This window comes from Rhodnius prolixus, unplaced genomic scaffold (genome assembly GCF_049639745.1).
Source record: "Rhodnius prolixus isolate KJV_2025 unplaced genomic scaffold, Rpr scaffold_9, whole genome shotgun sequence".
Classification (NCBI taxonomy): Eukaryota; Metazoa; Arthropoda; class Insecta; order Hemiptera; family Reduviidae; genus Rhodnius; species Rhodnius prolixus.
In genome coordinates this window covers 6,687,320-6,705,591 of record NW_027411604.1, presented here as the reverse complement: position 1 = coordinate 6,705,591, position 18,272 = coordinate 6,687,320, and the positions used below count along the sequence as shown (strand labels likewise).

At 33.3% G+C, this 18,272-nt stretch overlaps 2 protein-coding genes and 1 long non-coding RNA gene across 5 annotated transcripts in view; 2 read left to right on the top strand and 1 right to left on the bottom strand.

Moving 5' to 3' along the window:
- LOC141454592 (uncharacterized) overlaps positions 1–18,272 on the bottom strand; it is a 319,464-nt gene that overhangs the window by 217,309 nt on the left and 83,883 nt on the right. The window lies entirely within an intron of this gene.
- The window catches only part of Nos (Nitric oxide synthase), a 229,640-nt gene that overhangs the window by 167,178 nt on the left and 44,190 nt on the right, over positions 1–18,272 (top strand). The window lies entirely within an intron of this gene.
- Positions 1,663–17,172, top strand: LOC141454380 (cilia- and flagella-associated protein 299-like). Its single transcript, XM_074128529.1, has 4 exons — positions 1,663–1,960; positions 8,059–8,242; positions 15,571–15,768; positions 16,896–17,172. Exons 1-4 carry the CDS (start codon positions 1,785–1,787, stop codon positions 17,067–17,069), a joined length of 732 nt encoding a protein of 243 aa, XP_073984630.1. The 5' UTR covers positions 1,663–1,784; the 3' UTR covers positions 17,070–17,172.

Here is an 18,272-nt window from a genome sequence, read left to right as displayed (position 1 = left end):
TCCTCATAGCAGTGCTCGAACTCCTGTACTGGAATAGCCTTCCAGCTATTCGGTCGGTTACAGCCGTTTGAATGTTTTCGACTGTCACAAAATGAGTTCCCTTGAGGTGATTTTTCCAACTTCGGGAAGAGGAAAAAACCACAAGAACTCAAGTCAGGCGAATAAGGAGGCTGAGGAGCTACAGGAATGTTTTTTACTGGCCAAAAACTCAGTTTATTGAAATTTTCGAAGTTTTTCAAGAACCTCACTGTAAAAGTGTTCTTGAAAAACTTCAAAAAAGGTTCATTCATGTGAGATCAAACATCAAGAACAAGTGGGTTGTTGCATCACGATAATGCTCCTTGTCACATAGCAATTTCAATAAACTGAGTTTTTGGCCAGTAAAAACATTCCTGTGGCTCCTCAGCCTCCTTATTCGCCTGACTTGAGTCCATGTGACTTTTTTCTCTTCCCAAAATTGAAAAATCACCTCAATGGAACTCATTTTGGGACAGTCGAAAACATTCAAACGGCTGTAACCGACCAGCTGAAGGCTATTCCAGTATCGGAGTTTGAGCACTGCTATGAGGAGTGGAAGAAACGTCTCCAGCGCTGTGTGGCTTCAGAAGGAAGTTATTTTGAAGGTGACAATATAGAATTGTAATTCTTTTTGAATAAAACATTTTTAAAAAATCAGTCTCATTACTTAATTTACAGACCTCGTATATTCTCTCATCCTTAAATTGTATTAGTAAGTTACCTAGCATATTATTGTAATTATCTCTCGTTTTAAGATCAGCCTTATTGCTACTCAGTTTAAGTAATATTCAATCTGAACTACCCAATTCATTTTATTAAATTAATAAGATCGCTTTTTTACTGATATTAACTGGAAATAATATGATTTGAAATCCCCTGAGTCAAAAAAAAAATAATATTACTGGGTACTACGTCATCTTTTGAAAAGAATCCGTTTTGTTACTATTATCGTTTCCTTTAATAAACTTCCGTCCATAATCCTTCAATTCGATGTTCAACTTTTTGGATTTATTGAGTCTTTGTGGAATGGATTTATTAAACTTTAAGGAGGTAACTTCAAACTGAGTAAAACATTTAAAAACCATTCAGTATTGGGCTCTCTAAATAAACAACCCCAAATAAGACCTACATTTCTTGATGTTCAAAGATGAGCAATCTCTTTTCTAACTGATACAATTATGTATGTCTATATATTTATTGTTTGTTACAAAATGTATTTTTTAATGAAAAATTTTCATTTTCACAATTTTGCTCCTTAATTTTTTGGCGATATTTTTCTGTTAATACTCATAAGAAAGAAAATATTCTTATTAGATTCTTACTATTATTATTTATAATTATTTTTTACTTTATGAGAAAGCCTGAATAACTTCTTTCGAGAGCTTTAAGTCTTTATTTAGGGTCGCCTGTCAGCTAGATTGTGAAGATATGTCTGCCTCAGAGTGGAGTATAACAATATAGGAATTTATTTTTTATGATAATATAACGAGGGAGTTATACCTCAAAATAGCACACGCAGGTTGTTAACCAGTTATTATAGGTATACATAATCGTATATAAGTTTTTAAGTTCGAAACTCTAGAAATATATTAAGAAACAAGTTATGTGAGGGATCACACCTGATTTCGATTTATTTTAAATATATATTTAATATCATACGACGATTAATAATGGTTGTAAAAGTGTATTTAATTTTTTTAAAAAAAAGACAAGATTAGTTCAGAAGTTACTGTAGTCAGTGAATAATCTAAGAAATTTAGAATAATATGGAATTGGATGAGTTTGGTACTTACGAGACATCGGATCAAGTCGATTGCGATATAATCACTGTAGGCCCATTTTCAAATTATTATCATTATTTAGATTCATTTATACATCCCACGGATAGTACATTTTTACCAGATCTAAAGACAGGTAGAATGATGGTTCAATTAGGTTACAGGTAATTATTTGAATTTATTTTTTATTGTAATATTGTATTCGTCAGAACAGGTAGAAGTTTTAGAGTGCAAAATATATACAGGGTGAACCAGTAAGTAATGTCCATAGGCCTAATGTGGGTCAGTGCATCTAAAGTGGAGTTCAATGACGTATTAGCCAACGTCATATTTTCCTCTGTTCTTGAGTGACGTCACTTTAATTTTTTTTTGTCTAATATCATTGCTTTTCTCCAATAAAAATGTTATTACTCAGAAAGTTTTTGATCCGAATTCGATTCTGATGACACGGTTAGAAAGACACCATTTTGAAGCATAAGTTATTCTCCAAACAGCCTCAATCTTCCTCCTGGGATACTGGGAAAATAAAAGTAATCGAAATTTTTTAAGAAAACTCATTAGGCCCTTACGTGATCATTATCAGACCTAGGTGCTGTGGCACTTTTTTTATAAAAGTTTCCTTGTCTAATGTGGGCTTTCAAACGGTCATATCATTTTTCCAGGATTCCTTTTATCTTCGTCTATGAACATTACTTACTGGTATATCACCCTGTATATAGGTTTGTATTTAAAATGCCAAAACAGTCTTTTCTGAAATTCTGAATTCTTTTCTCAAACAATTACACAGCAGGAAGTCTATCAATTCGCCCTTTAACAAAATGGCAGATCTATATTTTCATTTTGTTACCTTTCCCTTACTATTGGAAAACGAAATCATTGCGCTCTGACAGTTTTTTGACATTTTCATTGTAATTTCTTGTTTTAAAGATTCCGGTATTCTATTTCCTGTTGCAGATCTAGTTCTGATTATCTTCAGTGTAATGTTTCCAATTAGGTTACTTTGAATGTATAGTAAGTGAGCTAAGTTCACATAAAAATTTATTGAAATCCATTTTAAAATAATATTTATATTACTTACGCCCTTTTGATGAAGTATTTCGTTAAAAATTAAAAGTTTTAAAAATATGAAAATAAAATAAGAAGTGTATAATTCATGTAAAATGAATGATAAATTACATGAAGCTTTTTTCGTTTTTTCTTTTAGATTAACTCTCCGTTATTATAGTTTTTCTGGCCCATTCAACGTTATTCAAGAATAAATTAACATTTTTATGATGTGGCAGATGTGAAACAATTTTCTTAAAGCTTAACTCATTAAGAAGTTATTTTTTTAAGTTGCAAAAATAGTCTTTGATTGAACAAAAGTGCTTTATTTTTGTTATTGTCATGCGCTTCATTGTAATTAGAATTCAGTAAAAGTTCAACCAAGTGGAATGCCTTGACAGATTGATGTCTTCTGTTCATTTGAGGATACTGTAGCTAAAATTATTTTTCAAATAAAAAAAAATGGGACTTGTTTTCGATAGGTAGAACAGAAATATATTTTTTATTTCGATAGGTAGAGGCTATTGATACTTCAAAACAGTTCTAATCCTCGGCGTCCAAAAAAATTGCCTCACAATAGCGTTTTCAGCTGTTAACTCAGAAATGGCGCTTAGCTCAGAGAAAAGCTTAACTCCACATCTACTTCCTGTAGCTTCCTTTTAATGGATTTCCCTCGACAAAATAAAAGCTACAGTATAAGCAAAGAGCTATATAAGTTCAAAGTAAATCCCAATATTCATTCTAGAGAAAACTTCAAAACACTTTGAATAGAATAAAATAGATTAAATTAGGGCGGCCTCAAGGCCTACGCCACTGCAACCCCTTTGGATCTATTGTGGCTCCCCGACTTTAGAGCTCGCCCTCCAGACCCGTCCGTTAAATCAGACTCTTAATTCTAGAGAGCGGCTCTTGGGTAAAGCTCCTCAGGCCTTGGTTTTTTCCTCCCTCGAGAAGTAACATCCTTAGCCTGACAAGCCGCTCGCACTAACCCAACACATGCAGTGCCCGTTTCATCCTCTTACTGACAGAACCTACAAAGGCTAGCCATCTGCCAGGCGCCCATGCGATGCATATGTTTTCTGAGCCTGCAATGGCCTGGTTAATAAGCCTACAATTATCCTTATAGCCCCACTGCCTTGAAGGATTAATTCTGGGGTAAAACATTTTGAAACAATCATTTAAAAAAAAAAAAAAAAAAAAAAAAAATGACAGTTTAAGTTGGACAGATTTTAACCAAAATATTGAAAACTACGTCCGCTCTTGGTACGAGTAACTAGCTCAAATATCGAATTTGATCTTTGCAAAATTTTAATTTTTTTTTTTACTTATTTTGTACTCAAGGGACCGCTACACGATATTACGATACAATATTAAAATAGAAAACAATACGTCCTGTTTGTCCAGTACAAGTAGAACTTTTAGAATACCACCGGCCTTTATGTAAGTTTCCTTTTTTCTCTCTTTCTCTTTGGCGTCAAAAAGTTATCTTACGATTCTTGTCTCAAAGAATTAAGTAGCAGGAAGATACAATTTTAAATTTCATTTTGGTCCCGCTAGGAAACTCACTGTAACGTAGCGATCCAAAATTAAGAAGCTCCTAAACATTCAGTAAAGCTTCAACAAGATTTACAAATAATTGTGTAACATTTATTTTTGTGACCTTTTAATTTAGTGTTTTTTTCTTTCTTTTTTGGTATTCTAAAGACTTTAGAAAGACAAATGATTTAAGTGGATTTAAGTACAAGATTTGTGAAGAACATTAAATCCAGAAAACACTATTCTCCGCTAATACCTTAAGCTAGGCTCTATTTTATTTGTCTACTTACAAAATTTCCTTCTTACATGAAAATACAATAACTCTTTTTGGATTTAATTGTTAAGTAATATCAAGCTTTTCTTTGGAAATTAAAATTTTATTCAACCGGAGAACTTGCCTCCAGTTTAAGATTTCTAAATCAGTATTTTTCTTTCTAGTTATGTAAATTTACGACCCAAAGGTCTCTCCAACCTTTTACATCCTCTTTTCACTTCCTGCTGCAACTGCACTTCCTGCTGCATCTGCACTTCCCCGCAACCCTCCACTTCCTTCCTCTTAAGCAACATTTACAAGGGTCGTTTGAAAAGTCCGTGCAAAAATAAAAACTACTTAATTTTTTGGGGTAAACCTTTTTTATTTTTCAACATAGTCTCCTTTTAGGCTTATACACTTCGTCCAACGCTGCTCTAGTTTGTTGATCCCTTCCGAATAATAGGATTTGTCCAAGTCTGAAAAATAGCCATTCGTTTCTGCAATCACCTCCTCGTTTGAATAAAATCTTTTTCTCGCCAGCCATTTCTTCATATTGGGGAACAAATAGTAGTCCGAGGGAGCCAAGTCTGGAGAATAGGGGGGATGTGAAACGAGTTGGAACCCTATTTCCATTAATTTTGCGACCACAACTGCTGAGGTGTGAGCTGGTGCGTTGTCGTGATGGAAAAGGACTTTTTTGTGGGCCAATCGTGGGCGTTTTTCTTGCAGCTCGGTTTTCAAACGGTCCAATAACGATGAATAATATGCACCTGTAATAGTTTTACCCTTTTCCAGATAGTCGATGAGGATTATTCCTTGCGAATCCCAAAAGACAGTCGCCATAATCTTTCCGGCCGAAGGAACGGTCTTCACCTTTTTTGGCGCAGATTCCCCCTTGGTAACCCATTGTTTAGATTTTTCTTTGGTCTCAGGAGTGTAGTGAAGTATCCATGTTTCATCTACAGTGACGAAACGACGCTTAAAGTCCTGCGGATTCTTCTGGAACAGCTGCAAACCGTCCTTGCAACACTTCACACGATTTCGTTTTTGGTCAAGCGTGAGCAATTGCGGCACCCATCTTGCGGATAGCTTTGTCATGTCCAAATGTTGATGCAAAATATTTTGTACCCGTTCATTCGAGATGCCCACAGCACTAGCAATCTCACGCACCTTCACTCTTCTGTCATCCATCACCATATCATGGATTTTATCAATGATTTCTGGAGTTGTAACCTCAACAGGGCTTCCAGAACGTTCAGCGTCACTTGTGCCCATATGGCCACTCCGAAAATTTTGAAACCACTTATAAACTGTTCTAATCGAAGGTGCAGAGTCACCATAATGTTTATCAAGCTTCTCTTTAGTCTCCTGTGGCGTTTTGCCTTTCATAAAGTAGTGTTTAATCAACACACGAAATTCTTTTTCGTCCATTTTTTGAAAATCACTCGACTTCCCCGATTCAAACGAATGCCAATCACAAAGAAATAGACCGATCTGGCTGAAACTTGGTGTGTGTTCTTCCAAGAGATGCTACTAACTAAATATAACCTCGATACGCGCCAGTGGTGCTATCTATCTGACTTTGCACGGACTTTTCAAACGACCCTCGTATGAGGAACTGTCTTCAATGAACCCCATATTTTCAAGACTGTACGATCTTTAGATTCTCTAATTACATGAATCAGCCAACAAAACCGACTGGCTATTCAAGAAGAGAACCAATGTCGGAGAAACAAGTAGATTTAAGTATTTAATTTTCTCTTTTTTTGACCATAAAAACAATATAATTAAATAATAATACCATTAATCAAGAGAATCGTGTCAAGAGAGCTATGCAAAACGGTCTTGGGCCTTCCTGGTGAACAGTATGTTGTTGGAATTTCATACAAGCTTGATATATCTCTCCGGGTAATAGCATGACCAGGTTCTCTTGGCACGGTAGTCGTGGTTACTACCACGGGGAGGGCTAGTGGTAAAATAGGTTGTTCTACGAGACTAGCCGCCATTGGGTCCACAGAATTGTACCCACAATATCCACAAATATTTAATAAATTGCTATTATTATACTAAAATTATTCTCAGATATTAGCAACCATTTTTTGAAGTCTTAATTATGGTCAGATCTTTTTTAAAAAAATAATAATAATAAAATAAAAAATTATTTTGAATTAAAGGAGTGGGAAGTTGCTAATCTCAAAATTTTACTTTTCTTTCGCCATAAATGTGGTGGTGACTTCAAGAGTAATCGAGACTGGTTTTTAGAGTTTGATTTTCACGGCAGTCGGGGTTTCTGCTACACTTAATGATGGGTAGGATATGGAAACTTCTTTAATGATCTTGGGAATTCGGCCAGCAGTGAATCGTCTCACTTACTAGAACTGGAAGGATATAAGCTGGAAGGCCCAGGGTACAACATACAGAGTAAACCCATCCATCCGTCTAGTCTCTGCTGATCAAGAAAAATTCGAACTGGTCTTAATGCCTAAAGGAAGAAATTCTGTTTTTCTTTTTTTGAACAAGAAAATTTTGTAATTTCAATGGATGAACGTTGAGAAAACGATGTGCTTTATTTCTATAATGCAACAATTAGAATAATAATAACGCTACATAATAATAACTTTTGAATATTGTGTGGGTGCAGAGTCTTTGTTGTCTGCCGATGGGCCTTGCAGCCTCCACAAAAGGACTTAGAAAACTCATCTTAGGGTATAGTAGGGAACAAGTAGGAAAAATTTGTTCTACTCTTTTTCTAGTCTCCGTGCAGAGTAAGGGCGAGTGAGATTTGAAAACGGCTTCGTACATCCTGATAGTTACTCTTAATTTACTGAATGAGACCTTTGGCACCTTACAACCCAACCAGAGAAGATGATACCTACCCAAAAATAATGATATTTACAGGAAAAACCCTTCTGCCTTGCAAAAAAAAAATTTAAAAAAGAAAAGATGTTTCTCATGGTAGACCAAGAAGGATACACAGCACAGTTTGGTTACAGTTTCTTGGGGACAGGATCCCATCCAGAAAGATATTTCTTCAGCACGCGACGATGAGCAAAATCGGCTGAGAAAGTGCCCACATTTTCTTCCACGATTTTCCAACCTTCTTGGCCAAGAGGAACCATTACTAATTTTTCTGTGAACCATAGTTTGTAGTCAGACTTGTATATTTAAAGGATAGGAAAGACCTTGATAAATTAAATAGATTAATAGAGAAATAACTTTTCTTTCTGCTGCAAGGTTACTAAGCGATCTCAAGGACTCAACAACGCTGAAAATCTCTCCATTTTTAAAAGATGAATTTCATTGATAGTAGAAATATCTAGCTCATCCCCTATATCCTTTGATAGCCTTCAGTATTCTATCTTGGAAGAAGACATCATATCTTATTGTAAAGCTTAATGAGTAATAATGACGCAATAAATGTTTCCGCAGAGGTGACATACTATCCAGAGAAGAATTTTATGCTAAGAAAAGAAAAATTAAAGAAACTTACGGCCCGCCGCCGTCAGCATTCCCAGATACGAGATCAATATCAGTGAACTTGGATTTACCATTGTACCAGTTGGCTGATGAGTTTTCCTATCGAGAAAAACCAAATAGAATGAAAAAGATGTTGGTAAAGTACCCTCATCCAATAATGCAAGACGTATTTTTTTTAATGATAATTAATATATTCATTATTTAACTAATTTCTCATTTAAATTGATGTAACACAAAATTAACTCATTCAAGAATTTCTTTGATTTTGTCTGAGTATTGTGGTTTGTATTTCTTCTTCTTTTTTTTTGTAAATGATTTAAGGCGCGTTAACATCTGAGATCAATTGGCGCCAGGGAGCTTTTTACAGTGCACTGCCGGCCTCCGGACAGTGAGCTGTAAGAAGCGCTCCTAGGAAGAGAAAATCTAAGGAGCAGCAGCTGGATTCGAACCCCCCCACGGGTCCACGATAAATCACACATTAGCTCTTCTCAAGTTTGATCTAGTCGATTTCGACCAGAATTAGTCGGACAAAAGTCCAATTTAGGTAACTAATTACCAGCGTTCTAGATCCTTGAAACTAGCACCACCAAATCGTCTCCAAATTACCACAGTTGGGGGTAGGCGGAAAGGAAAGACCCAAGAGACGTTGCGAGGGTGGTGCTAATTCTAACGTATTTTGTTAAATGGATTTTTATTCTACCCTCGTTTCACTCGTGTCTTTTTATTTCTTATTTTTTATTGTTTCTACTTTTTTTCGGCCATTCTTTGAGGAATAAATATTGTAGTACAACGTTATCAATTAAAATTATTTTATTACGGTCTTTCCAACAATTATTCGTTGTCCAACAAAACTTTTTTAAACCATAAATTGACAAGCCACAGCAATCTCAACCGGTTTTTCCATAAAAAACTATGATCTGTATAATTTGACAGTGCTCAGCCTTCTTTCGTAATCCTCCAGGCATCTATTCTCACAGACAGGTTCCATATTTTGTGCATTCTCTCTGTTTCTTTCGTGAGTGTTCAGATTTCAAATCCACATATGTGACCACAGAACTTGATGATTGTTTTATAAATGAGTACCTTCACTCTGTCTAGCTTTTAAAACTGCAGCTGTTTCCGGTAGTGCGTGTATTAGTACTTGTTGCCGGAAGTCACTTTGGCCTTAAGTAAATCTCTTTTGAGGTTCAATGTTTTTATTTTTACTGATTATATTGTTACTTACACGACCATTCAAAGAGCTGTTCCTCAAATAAATAAGAACGTTCGCTTTTCAAACGATTTCTGTGAGCGAAATTGGATGTCTCCGAATAATCTCTAAAGAAGTCACAATAAATCTTCTAGGAGGCAGTGATTTGACTTTAATGGCCTCTTTTCTTACAATCTGTATGCAACTTACCTTATTTCCGGTTATTCTTCAGTTTTTTTTTTTTTTTATAAGAAATAGCTATTTCCATGAAACAATATTGAAATATTCGTTGTGAAAATATTAGAAAATTCACATAAGCAAACTTTACTAAAGGGTGTTGTTGGAAGTAGTTATTACAAAATATCCTTACCTTCAGATAAAAGATAATTTGCATACGATTAAAGTATTTCCTATTATATAAAGACGATAATAGAAATTTTAGTAAGTTCGCATAATGGTGTAAAAACTTGTAAAGTATAACAATGAAATTTAGCATACGTTTAGTTTAAAGTATAAATACCAACTTTATGTTTTCTTCAACATTTGGAACTCTCTTTAGCCAACATCCTGAAGATTGTCGAATAATATTTGCATAATTCAGACTTTCTGATGCAAATACTTTGCTACAGTTTAATGTGACGTTTAAGGTATTGTAACCATTGGTGGGGAAATTGCACACAGGTAAATGTTATCTAACTAGAAATGAACTTGATCGTTTATCTTTTCAACATTACCTTTCTCCTTTACTTGAGAAAATTATGGCGAATCAGACAGATTTTTGGTTACTTTCTTTTACTGTGAGCGCCTTAAATTTTTGATTCCTAGTTTTGAGTAAAATAATCACTTTGATGTTTGCTGAATCCAAAAGTCTTTTTGTGGACTTGATAAGAGATTTTTTTTTACAAAATTAGTCGGTTTACAATTTTCAAGTATACCAAAACTTGGTATACTTATTGTTAATACCACTTTTATTTAATATTTCCCCTGGAAGATGGGGATAAGGGCATTTTTTGGGAGGCAAGGCTGGACTATATTCGGTAGGGCCATTTCAACGATTGTTTGGGACACCCAAGAAATTTGGCATTCTGGAAGTACTGTTTCATTAACTTCAAATTGGATACTTAGTTTATTTAAGTTTCCACTATCAGGCCTGGCAAAAAAGCTTTTAGATAAATTCAGCCAATCAGAAGTGCTACTTTATCCAATATTTTTTCCATTTTTGGGGGAAATAATCCCCAAAAACGGCTCCTATATCTTTCTTTTAACTACTCATACTTAACTTATTGTTAAAATAAAAAAGAAAAATATTTAGTGGGTTATTAGACCAAATAATTAACAAATTTTTGTGTAAACTATACCTAACAGAATAATGTTCAAACCGGGCGCCACGGTAGCCGAGCGGTTAGAGGCTAGACCCGCAATGCTAAGATGTATTGTTGGTTTAGTAGGTTCGATTCCCGGTCTTAGGCTTTGGATTTTATTAAATGGTTAATAAAAGAGATTTACAGTAAAGTATGTTTGCTAGTCGTCTCCGTGCACGACACCTAATTCTGGTTGTTGGACAAAGCCTGCCTGAAAAAATAGGCAATTACTTAACTTTACTTTAATGTTCAAATAAATATCTCAAAATTGGCGAACTGTGTTACCCTTATAACTTGAAAATCAGTGCTTTTGTTTCTAACTAGAATCTAAAGTATTACAGTAAGTTGGTTGTAGCTAAAGCAACTTCATAAGAAAATTAATTAAGTATTAAAATTCAAAAACTTTAAAACAAAATAATTAATTAACGATTGTACCATACGATTGTATGGTAATTTCATGATGATATTGATTACAGTTTATCCAATGAACTTAATTGCAATTAATTCTTCTAAAGAAAGGAACATTTCCAAAATTAATTAATTCTACAATACATTGTTAAATTAATGAAGTTGAACATTTCTTCTTTTTTGTTCTAAGTTATATTTTACTGAAATTTTAATTATAAATTAGCAATTACCAATAGTTTTTAGTTTGAGGGAAAAAAATATACCTATTTGCATCTTAATTAAGTTGTTCTATGTAATTAAAAACATCTGTTTTCCAAATTAATTAATTTACTTAAAAAGAAAAATGCAAGGAAAATCACTTCGGATGTAATTAACAAACAAGTTAAGAAAAAGTACTGTTTTTTAAATTTTTTTATTTTGTATGTTTATTGTTTTCTCTTACCGCTTCTCAAAAAGAAGTAATGCAATCATTTTTTGTTTCGAGTTCAGTATTTACCGGATATGATGGTTTTGTACCTCGTTTATTTTTCTCTAATTTGGGCCCATGTCACGTTACCTTTTCTTGGTTTTAACCAAATCTTCCTCCCAGTTTCAATGTTAAATGTAGTTTGCAAACAGGGTTTTTTTTTATTTTATTTTGTTGGAAATATTTTTTCCAGAATTTTCCTGAGTAGTTGAGACTTTTCTTCAAAGGGTGGTGATCTTTACTGGATGGATTGTCGTTAATTATTAGCTACCATTGCAATTTACATGAAAATATCTTGACCGGAACTGCCTAATCCCTTAAATTATCGGCGAATGGAATATTTAACTTCCGGAAGTGTTTACTAAGAGTCTTTTCCACTGGAGGGCGATTTTAGGTGAATCTTTTTAAAGGTTTAAACACTATATAAAGGTTTAAAGGTTTAAGAGTAATAAAAGTGAATGATAACTAATTTGCATACCAAATTTATAGTTTAGTATGATGTGGAATGTTAGAGGAAGCTAATTTAGAATTATCTTTAGAAGGAAATACCTCAGTAAAAGTTTGTTATTAGTTTTAAGTTTAGATATAAAGACTAAAATTAGAACTGATGTTAGCTAGTATTAAAGTTAAGTAGATAACTCTTCGTTCCGGTTCTTCTCTACAGATCCAGTATATACAGAAAATGATTGATTTCCTTAGCATTCTAGTAAATCCAGATTCGTGAAGGTCAAGTGTTTAACTAACTATATATAATAATAGTAATATTTATACAGAGTGTGTAGTCAAAAATAGATATTGATCTATTAGAAGGAGTGCGATTTGGTGAGGGTTCTTTAAAAATAGTTGTACTATTAGTAATATTTGATAGTTTTTCTGTTAGAAATTATAGCATTAAGAATTCAAATTAACGAGGAATCGGTCCAAATAAAAAATAATGATTCGTCTTTTTTGTATTTGGACCGATTCCTCGTTAATTTGAATCATTAATATAATATTTTTAAGGTCACTGTTAAATTTGAATATTAAACTTTTAAATTTTCGGTGGAGGTAGTGTTTTTGGTTGAGGAGGCCCAAGAGGCTCAGCAATGAGTTGTAGTGTAGTGCCGTTGGATGATGATAATGACTTTATGTGTGATGTAAAGTCTGAGAAAGCTGTAACAGGATGTACCAAGCTTTGCTTCCGTTATTTAGAATCTGTAAAACGCCCAGATCGCCAGGAGGCTGTAGTTCTGCCTCCATCTTCTGAAGGTGAATACATTATAGTGTCTTTTTTCTTTTTTATGGCCATCTTTCATCCTTCATCGTCTCATCCGCCCTATCTTCATTTATTTATTCAAAAATAAGGAGGAAATGTCTTGACAATGTTGAATATGTGGTTAGGTTGGCAGTGCTGAATAAGTTCTTTGATTTTATCCGGTCGTAGCACGTATCCCTAATCTGTTTCGTGCTTTCATCCATTATCAGAGATAGATTGGTCAATTTCTTGTGGAGATTTTGACTTCATTTATGATTACATGGTGTGTATGTGTGTTATCAAAATGTTCAATGGATCGTAAAACATTTTGTAAATGTAATTCGTAAATAATAATTAATGAAACCTAGTAATTGTTTTTTAGTATATATATTTGTAATTTTTATTCTATTGCTTTTTACTTTTTTCTCTTTTTGGCATTAGCCTTCACCATACAGCCCCAGCATCGTCTAGGTGCTTATCACTAGAACATCACTCACTCTCCATTATTACTTATCAATACATTCGCTTCACACATTCATCCCTCTACTATATACAACTATTTACATATACTGCAACTAACGGATGGATCAGTACTCTATATTACTACCATCCTTATAGCTTAACCGAAATTAAAATCACCGTAATCCTTCTCTAATCATTTTCTTACATTCATTCTATAACTTTTAAATACATTCATATTTCATTGTTAGCTCTGCTATAGATTTAAGCACATAGATGTTGGTAGAGAATATTATTTCTTCGTAGCGAAATGGTGCATCAAAATACCTGTAAATGTCGTCATACATTCGTTACCTTTCTACCACATAACGTGGACATATCATTACTATATGTTTGAAATCCTCCTCCTCAGAGCAATCTACGCAAAGAGGAGAGAGGGGACCTTTTGTTGATCCTGTGTAGATGCGATCCACACACCGCAAAGGTTCGCTCTCAGCCTGCTTATTGTCGTAACAACCCATTTATTAGTGACAGTTCCCCTTAAACCAAGGTTGTCTAGGTAACTGATGTACACATAGTTTTATAGAATCTTCCTTTATTACCATTACTGTAATCTGTCTGCCATTTTTGTAGTGCTGTTTAGTGCAATTATACACTTGATATCGGTGTGTAGTAATTTATAATTAGCCATTTCCCCACTATTGCATTTACAAAGATCTTAATCTGCCAATGGATGAAAGTATGAGGCCGTTTATGGATACAATAAACCTGCATGGTACGGTGGATTGAATCGAAATACAAAAAAATGTTTTAACAATTAAGACAACTATTTGTGATTGCGTTTAGAACCATCGTCCACTTATTCAAAGAAAACTTTAACGTTTGTAGTAAAGTTGTCGCATATAATAAATAACCTCAAAATAAAATTGAGTAAGAGGTAGCCATTTGAAGGCATTGCCCCTCTTTTGCCCCAAATTTCAAAACTAATAAAATAGAGATAAAGATAAAAAGAGAATTTACAGTAAATGAAAAAGTTGTTCTTTCAGGCCATTCAATCCTTTTTTTTAGCCCACAAAATGAAGATAGATTCTCCATGACGGTTCCTTTAATAGATGACAGTTATTTTAAAGACAAGCAAGTGATCTTCTCAGGCTATTATTTACACTTTACATCAACTTTTCTCACACAAATTGATTGGACTAGTTGATTGAAAGTGTTCAAAGCTATTTTCCTCTTTTTTTTTTAGCTCATTGCTTTTTTGTATACTACCACATAACGTGGACATATCATTATTATATGTTTGAAATCCTCCTCCTCATTGCAATCTACGCAAAGAGGAGAGAGAGGACCTTTTGTTGATCCTGTGTAGATACGATCCACACACCGCAAAGGTTCGCTCTCAGCCTGCTTATTGTCGTAACAACCCATTTATTAGTGACAGTTCCCTAAAAAAAAAAAGCTAGATACAACCTTTTGTAACGGCCATTTTTTTACTTCCTCTTGCTCCGCTCTACTAATCTTCTGGCTGATTTCCGGTTTAATTTTTCACCGGATATATCTGCTTTGATTTTACTCCGAGTCCGAGAATAAGTCGGCAATACTTAGATAATTCTCGCAATGTTTTTAATCGATAGAAATCCAATCTGCATAAATTCCAGAAAATTATAATCTCTTATTTGTTCTGAACATTTTCTTTCTCGTAATTAATTTTAAATCTGTCCTTTTTGTTCCTCAGATCTCTCAATCAGGTATCCTTTTGTTCTACTGCGGTATTATTCCATCACCATATAGGGCATAACATTATTCTTTTATAATCATTATTCTAACTCTCATTATTCTATATTCCTACTTGACACTTCAATACTTTAATAGGCAATGGGACTTATTTCCTAAAGTTTACTAATTAAGCATCAAAGTCCGTGTTCATTAATTAACGTCACTCCATGTATGGGAAAAAGGTGCAATAAAGTTCTTTTTTTTAAAAAAAAAAAAAAGAAAAAGTTCAAGAACTTTTGAAAAAGCTCTTTCAAGATTCTTTTAATAACAATACTTGTCTTTGGTACTGCTAAAATTCTTTTTTATAAAATGGCTTAGCTGCCCGAATAGATAGATGATATTCTCCTGTTAAAATATTAGCAATTGCAAAAATTTGCTATAAATATTTACAAATATATGGACTACAATATAAGGATTTTTTGCATTACGCATTTATTGGATTTTCAAATCAAATAATTTCAATGTATTGTATTTTATTTGTAAATATTATGAATAGAGAAATTGAAAATCAAACTCTGTATTATTTGCCAATTCAAAAATATGTATATTACAATTTTGTTTTTGTTTTAAGACAATATTTTTCGTAAGAATTAAAACTAGAAGCGGAAATAAATTGACAAGTTTTATCGATTATGCTGAAAGATTGAAACATGAAGATCTGAGAGATGTGTTCATACTTAAGAAAAGGCTATGGCCAAAATCCACTGATCTGATGTACCATAATTGGAGTAAAAATATTAAATTGATTAATCATACAGAAAATATACAAGTAATTGATTGTTTTTTGTTTTTTTTACTGTTTAATTAATTCTGGCATCATCATTTCCAATTAAAGGAAAATATAATTAATATTTGATTGAATTAATCAGAATTAAATATTCATAAATATTTTATTTAACAATAATTATTTCCCAGTACAAATGAAAATTAAGTATTATTCCGTGTTTTCTACTTGAATTTGGATGCCCCCCCCCCGCGTATAAAATACAACCATTCCAAACCCATTACACATGCAATAAATAATATTTATTATATTATACAGAACCCATAAATAAGTACCAGGTTTCATTAATTTTTTACAAAAATGTTCTAACGATTCATTAAACACTTTGAATAACAGTCATAAACATCATGTAACCTCCCACACTCAGTCAGCAGGAGATGGTAACTTCTAAGTGAAGATAAGTAATCTCTACTACAGCAAACTGGATTAATCTACTCCTAGTGATGGATGAACTTCCGATACCCTGTCAATAAGATACAGTAAACATGCGTATAGACGACAGATAGAATCAAAGAGAATGTAACAGCTTAACTACTTCTCAGGAAGTATATACTTAGATAACGGGATGTAATTTGATATTTTTGGGTCGATAAAGATTTTTCATCTAATCCAAATTTTGGTAACAGCACGAGATAACTTTCTAATTTAAATCCCACAATTTTTGCCATGCACTTGGTGAAACAACTCAGTTTTTTTGGTGCATTACTGTAGCAACTCTTTCATCAATAATATACGATATTCTCAACGATCTAGACAGGATGTCTTGGGAGTCAGGGATAAATTCTGGACAGGCCCAATTTTATCGGATACTAAACATTTTTCTTGTAAGGCGTATTTACCGGATATATGCTACCAAACTTAAATACACCAGGTGGTTCCCAATTAGTCCTGATAGCTGATATTATTTTGATTATCGGATAGCCCCAAATCCCAGCTGAGAATTACTGCATTATGGATCATTATTTGTGAATAAATTCTCACAAGTTAACGTAAGCTGCTCAATTGCTTATCAGTAATATTTCTTGATGCATGTATGCTAAATATTAAATTTATGAATACCATTATTATTATTATAAATTAATTAATAGAATATTAAAATTTTCTTTTTATAGGTAATGTATGACAGTTGCGATGGATTATTATTTAAATGCAAAGAAGATCAATGTATAATTGATCCGGACATCAATAAAAACAATCCGGGAAGATTTTCAAATATTAGCCGTGTCTCGGCACCCGGTTACGATCAGATTGTCATATTTGATCATATTATGCGTCGTAAATTTTAATAAAATTAAAATATATAATAAAATTATCAACCATTGGCTTAAATTCAACTTTGTTGTGCTACCAATAAAGCGACAAATTAATAACAACTATTTGATGTAGTCTTTTAAATTTATTTGTTAGTATACTAATAATACTATTTAGTAATAATAGTAATTGTCCTAATAGTAATATTAATAGTAATATTTGTCTGAGTTCTTTTAACATTCTAGTTCGTTATCACCTGTATTCATAAACTTTGTATTGTGTCCTTTTTAAAGGTGCTCAACATCTAAGATCCTTCGTACCTGACTATGTTGCTGAATGACACTGGACTAGTTCATTCTAGACTAACACAATCATTCTAATAAAAAAACACTCATGCATATAAATACATTCATCCAAATAAATACAATTACATTAAATCTAGCTAAAATACATTTTCTCGTTCACACACTAAATTTTACTTATACTAATCGCGATTTGTGATTGGAGTACTTGATATTCCTCGCATTACATTGATAACCTAATTTAAGATATAAACCTATATTTACATACTTAAATAATTTTTTCACCACATTCATACGACCATTCACACTTATGTCCGGGTGCCAATCCCGACACATTGCCAACGTAAACTTCGGAATTCTTAATTATTTGCTAGTATCACTTGGTGAATAATGGTCTATTTCCATTATCTGGATAATATTAAGTAAATATTGTCGGTTAGGATTTCAAATTTGTGAAGAAAATCCATTTTCCTGTCCGTCAGTACATCTTTAATCAAGTCGATCTTTTTCTTCTTCTTCTTCTTTCTTGGCTCCTTAATTCTTCTTCCTTTATTATTCGTTCTTCCTTAAAGAAGTAAGATTTTTGGTCTTCGTTGTTTCTTCCTTCCTCTTTTGCGATGATTCCAGCTATTCACGGCTAACCTTCTCAACATCACTTACAGAATGTCCCTGATATTCTATCAGCAAGTTTTTTTTTTTACCCCGTAGATCTGCGAAAAATTTTTGGATAGTCTCGCCTAAAATCTATCTTCTTGACAGAAAGAAAATTAAATTAAGATATCCTTGTCTTAATCCCAGGGAAAGGCAAAAAAAAATATATATATATATCTTCAAAGGATGGGACTAAGGAACTAAGTATAGAATTGTGACCAATTGGAAATCCGTTTTATCCCCCTAAGGAAATGGAAATGCTAGCCATTATACAATCTATTCCTG

Bases quoted from the DNA above. Each gene is read 5' to 3' on its own strand.
- LOC141454380 (XM_074128529.1), top strand. From the start codon at position 1,785: ATGGAATTGGATGAGTTTGGTACTTACGAGACATCGGATCAAGTCGAT. The intron at 1,961-8,058 runs GTAATTATTTGA...ATGTTTCCGCAG, and splicing joins ATGGTTCAATTAGGTTACAG to AGGTGACATACTATCCAGAG. The intron at 15,769-16,895 runs GTAATTGATTGT...TTCTTTTTATAG, and splicing joins ATCATACAGAAAATATACAA to GTAATGTATGACAGTTGCGA.